General features: G+C 39.5%; 1 protein-coding gene across 1 annotated transcript; it reads left to right on the forward strand.

Annotated features, from left to right (window-relative positions):
* The first annotated feature begins 552 nt into the window (after positions 1 to 552).
* Positions 553 to 2208, forward strand: LOC124259369 (zinc finger protein 43-like). The gene has a single exon (XM_046693496.1). It carries the CDS (start codon positions 553 to 555, stop codon positions 1681 to 1683), a length of 1131 nt encoding a protein of 376 aa, XP_046549452.1. The 3' UTR covers positions 1684 to 2208.
* The last annotated feature ends 3560 nt before the right edge of the window (positions 2209 to 5768 follow it).

Genomic DNA, 5768 nt, shown 5'->3' on the forward strand with positions numbered 1-5768 from the left:
TCAGTTCAGCTTCTACTTTTATAACATAAAGCCAGCAATTATTTTCACAGAAATCTCCGTTTCTTATTAAATTACCTTATTTCCTCTCTCTATCTCAGGACAACAAACAATCGACAATGAATTTCTTTTGTTTAAAAAACAACCGAGTTGAGCTATTTTGCACTGGAGGGATATTTTTTCCCTAAGCGTCGCGCGTATTTCTACTCGGTGTTTTGGAAACATTTAAGCAACAATTTTCTCCAGAAATTCCCTTTATATGCTTTCATTAATATCCATTTTCTTCGGTTCTTAACCAAATGCTAAAATGATTCCAAGATATTTGAAACACTTCAGAAGCGGTAATAATGTATTTCACAACTTTCAGTAAAATAGTTTTTTAAACGCACACTTTACGTGATTAATTTTCCAACTGTAACATCGTGTACCCTCCCTCTCTAGGAGCTAAACGCTGATCTTTTTTCCCAAGGTTTACAAGTTTAATTCTTTAAGCTTTATAACATTTTATTCACTTAAACTTTTTTCTATTTTTTTTCAATTTCAATCAATTCCCAAATGTTTATGTCTGTGTTTTTTGTAGTCGCAGTCAATCTGGAAAATCGTGAAAACAGTTTCGACTACCTCGCCTTGAGCCCCGGGGGTAGGAGTGCGGAGAGCGAGACCAGCCCGGGGGGTGCCTCTCGCCAAAGTCCCCCTGACATAGGAGTTAACAAGGAGTCAAGTCAGAGACAAATTGCCTCTGAAAGAGAAGCAAATCGAATCATCAGAAATTCGGAAAACGAGACAGCGAAAGAAGGGGAAATGGCGGAACGATTAAACAGTAGTTTGGTTTCAAATGAGACGCAAAATACACCCAAGAGCGCGTTCAAGCCGATCGTCAGACCATGGTTAATTGAACCCGTGCGTGACAAGATACCCTACGGGAATCAACATGTACTCCATGCTAATAGCTGCCCAGATGATGTGAGGAGAGGGGGAATCAGCTCGGACAATTATCTACCCCTCCTGGGTAAAGACGTGTACCCCCCAAACTGCCTCTCCCATCTCGACGCTATTCGCTTGCTCCGTCAAAGAAGTTCGTTCTATCAAACATCAGCGCTCCATTCCAAACCCGGCTCATATACGAACATAAACGCTTGGCTGTCCTGTCTGAGAAATAACCGACCATATCCGTTAGTTAATCTCCCCCAAGGAGGGATAGGACCCAAAACGGACCAAATATACCCCACTGCCCATTCCCAACCCCCTCGATACAACTGTGAAGCTTGCAATAAAAGTTATTCCACATTCGGGGGTCTATCCAAGCATAAACAATTCCATTGTACGTCTCAGATTAAAAAGGACTTTAAGTGTAAATTTTGTGAAAAATCCTATTCATCGTTGGGTGCACTGAAGATGCATATCCGGACTCACACCCTGCCCTGCAAGTGTAAACTGTGCGGCAAGGCCTTCTCCCGACCCTGGCTGCTCCAGGGGCACATCAGGACCCACACCGGGGAGAAACCGTTCTCCTGTCCCCACTGTGGTCGGGCGTTCGCGGACCGATCCAACCTTAGGGCACATCTCCAGACCCACACGGACATCAAGAAGTATGCCTGTAAACTGTGCACAAAAACCTTCTCTCGAATGTCACTGCTGCTAAAACACGAGGAGGGGAGCTGTACAGGGATGATCAGGAGAACGTGAGGGGGGCATTGTAGATATGCTCTGGGGCATAGTATGGGTGCCCGGGGGTGGGGCAGTGGACTGACAACTATGAATTTGGATTATGTATGAACTGCAATTGCCTCATATCTCCGGAACAATTATGTACATCCTTGTTGTATATCATAAACATATAACCACTCTTGTTGAACCCGGAATGGGTTTGTGTTGTGGACACAGGCTATTGGTATAATGGACATGAACGAAATTGACAAATAAGATGCTGATGCTTTAGAAATAACTCCAGGACCAACTGATATGAATTTTCATTTTATGTTAGGTTTCATGTATATTCATTCAGCATCTCCGTGTCAGTTAAATTTTGTCAATATCAGTAGATGCTAACTGATGCTAGAGTACGTAAAATATAATTTGTAATTTTCAACGTATCACATGACGTATATAAGAATATGTATATAGATATGTAAATATAATTACCTTTGTTTCAGTGAACGGGACTCTATATAGACTTGTAGCTATTTACAAAGAATAAATAATTTATTTTCATTATATATTTTGTTTGATTTGTATTTTATTTTTTATTGGTTTAAACCTTTATAAGGGGTACAGCTTGGTGAATAAGCAACACAGTTCACGATTTCTTACATATAAAATATACTGTTGTAATTTGTTAGGACAGAAGTTCTGACATATCTAGCTATACTACTACTACTACTACTATTACTACTACTACTCGTTTCACATTCAAAGCGTGATGTGAGAGAACCTTTTGACCCATGGTAAAACCTTTAAAATTATTATGAAAATTGTTGAGTCAAGATTTACGTTTTTCGAATTGCCTTCACTGGATTGTCTGGTTCAGACTCGATTTGTTTACAAACACGTACAGCTGTAATACTGCTGAAACAAATATATACTCATGATATAGTCACAATTGTTCAATCGACTCTACTTTCAGCAGAGATTTCTTATGGATGTAAAAAGGGTTTTTTCGCTTCTACTTCAATGTTTTATTCCACGAAAACTTTTTCATGGAGGTTTTTTTACTGCCTATGGAATCTGTTTCGTCAGATATATCGAGACTGGTTATTCTCTGGCGTTGACTTATCATATTTTCTAAAATTTCAAAATTAGTAAATAATTAAACCAAGCCGATTGTCTATTGACATAAACAGAACGAATCCAAGGTGAAGAATGTATCGTGGTGCCAGTCGTGAATTTCGTAAAGCCAGCATTTTAAACTAATTATTTACTGCATTAACGAACATAACTGAAATGTATCGTCACTAGAAGATTTGGCATATAAGGTGGTTAAAAAACGATCTAATCGCATTAAAAATATCAATAACAATGCTTGTTTATCAGACCTGAACACTATGGCGCCCCGTCGAGGTATAATACTTATTTCTTCAAGGTAAACTTACATGTACATAAAATTTAAAGTGGGAATTGAAACGTCACATTCGTTGAACGCTCCCACTTTGATATTTCGTTTAGATGTGTAGAAACAATATTACACAGTCTCAAGGGATTTACCTTAACGGGACGGAGGAGGAAATAGGCATGGTTGATCCCGGACATATAAAGCACAACATAGAAACAACAAACACACAATGAGCGGAATACTAGTACCTGCCCCATGTAAACACGAGCAGGGACCGTCTAGCTCAGACATACAGAGGTGAGCGGAGGAAGTCTTTTGGAGGTCCCTGCCCAGTCACCAGGAGGTCCCTGCCCAGTCTCTAAGAGGTCCCTACATCCGGCTCGCTGCCGTCTGTGTAGTCGAAATACCAGATCACATGAAAATGTACATGAAGTTGGTCATTTCATACCGACCCACAAAGTTGACATGTAAATAATACAGATTTGCAATGTTAGGGAATAAAACGCTGTTGGATGGGGAGTAGGCAAAGAAGAAGGGCATGTGGCTCCTGTTCTTCACACTAGGCCATACTTGAACCCGTATAGCAATATTTCATAAATTAGAAAAATAATTAAATAAACATTGAATCGTTACGAAAGGTATTGTGGCTTTGTATTCTACACAAACTGAAGCAAAAAGGATCTGTTTATATTAATTGTTTTCTCATTTAGAAAAAATGATAAGGATTAGTTCTCTGTATCTATTGAGGCTACTCTTGCTTCATCCATGAATGGAATAGGGAAAGGATATTTACAGGACGGGTCTTCATGTCGAACACAAACCCAACCACCCGGTCCGGCGGCCTGCCACTGGTGACTGGAGGCGCTGGTTGATTCATAAATCTACCTGTCAACAATGTCGAAAGGTATATATCATTCAAAACATGTTTTCGTCTTTGGTTCCAATAGTTCCATGGGTCTGCAAACGTTATGTTCACTTAAACACTAAATGAAAACTTGAAACATCTCGAGAATGTATTTTTATTACACTGCGTTCCAGTGTTCCATCAACTGCTGTATCTATGCTAAACAGTTTACCGTTATCCTTTAACTAAGATTATAGTTTTATACCGCATGCGCTCATATCAGATGTTAATATGAAGGATAATTTGTAAAACATACGTTCCCATTACCAGGGACATTTATTGTAAAGACATAAAGTTCCTATCAGGATTAGTATTGTGTTCCCTTTTCAATAATGAATTCCAACTTTATATTTTCATTTTTATAAACTTTTTGGAAGGCTTTTTGACATGTAAAAGAATGTTTAACATGTAAAGATAATTGCTTCAGCCATGTTTCGGCTGAATAATGCTTAAACTGGGTGCAGATTAATAGTAATTTAAACGGTTCCACGTGAAATCCCCGATACTGAGTTCATGTTTAATACAATTGCCAGTGTGCTTTAATGTTTATTCATATCGTTTCGCTCAATACCAGTAAGATGAACACATATTTAAACTGCATAGGAAAATAAATTTCACCTCCATGTTTGAAGATGGCTGAAGCTGAAACAAACGTTATTCGATGTGATTTGATGCGGGTTTCCGGCAAAGTAACTTTTTGATAGCGTTTGTAACTTTTTCTCAAATCCAATCCTAAGTGAACACTTTCTCTCGCAGTTAAATATCCACATATGTGTTACTAATGAAACCCATGTACATGCCAGTATCCAAGTACATGCCAGTATCCAAGTACATGCCAGTATCCATGTACATGCCACCATAAGAAATATGTTCGATTTCCCTTAAAATTACAAACATGATTAACTCATGTTTGAATATTTACATACATCTGGAAATAAGATAAAATATTACAATATTTTAACTTAAAAATGTATCGCGTTAAACTCCCTCGTACTCCCAGATCGCCCACACTGCGAGACACAGCGCGATGGAGTCGCCCTCACTTTCACCTCTCCTTCTCAATCTAACCAAAACTAATGGCTTCTCCCATTTCCTTGAAAGATATATGACTTCTCGACGATTAAACCTGTTCTCGCTCGTTCCGGTAGTGTCAAGACAAGCGCGCTACACGTGTTTTTGCGTGATTGAGAAGGAGCAGCGCCATCTAGTAGCGACTTGAACCAGTCGACTGTCGAAAGTGCGACAGACAGTAACCCAGTCTAGAAACGACCGGCAATATGATCTGCATACATAGTATCACAAACGCATTATTCATGCTCGACCTGCCATCTCCTCTGTCTTGCGCTTGATAGGTGTTGCTCATGGGTATTATGTAACCTGTGATCTTTTTATAGCCTCTGTACAACGTTGGAATACCGTTACAATGGCGTTTAAGGCCGGAATGCGAGTGTGAAAGGGAGTGATATGGAATATGTTTCACGAACATGTAAGTGAACTGGTTTCAATGCCGTTTTGAAGAGTATTGCTGTTATATAACAGGATGTCAGCTGACAGTGGGAGGAAAGGCCGACGTGATGCGGGCCTCAGACATTTGAACCCTTGAACACGGGTATGCTCACAAACCTAGAAACGGGAATCGAAACCGTGAACATGAGATCCTGGCGTGCACTAGGGACGCAACTCTCCACGGTGATTGAGGTGACGCCTTCGACGACTGAATCACCCGTGCCCTTTCATAAACGTTTTACATAAATTCATGATATCTTTATGATATACAAATTTACACATTGAAGCAATAAAACCGCATAAAAATACAAA

The sequence above is a fragment of the Haliotis rubra genome, unplaced genomic scaffold, assembly GCF_003918875.1.
Source record: "Haliotis rubra isolate DU_JTF1 unplaced genomic scaffold, ASM391887v1 Scf72, whole genome shotgun sequence".
NCBI lineage: Eukaryota > Metazoa > Mollusca > Gastropoda > Lepetellida > Haliotidae > Haliotis > Haliotis rubra.

What these genes read in the sequence shown, in the direction of transcription:
- LOC124259369 (XM_046693496.1), top strand. Translation starts at nt 553, where the DNA reads ATGTTTATGTCTGTGTTTTTTGTAGTCGCAGTCAATCTGGAAAATCGT.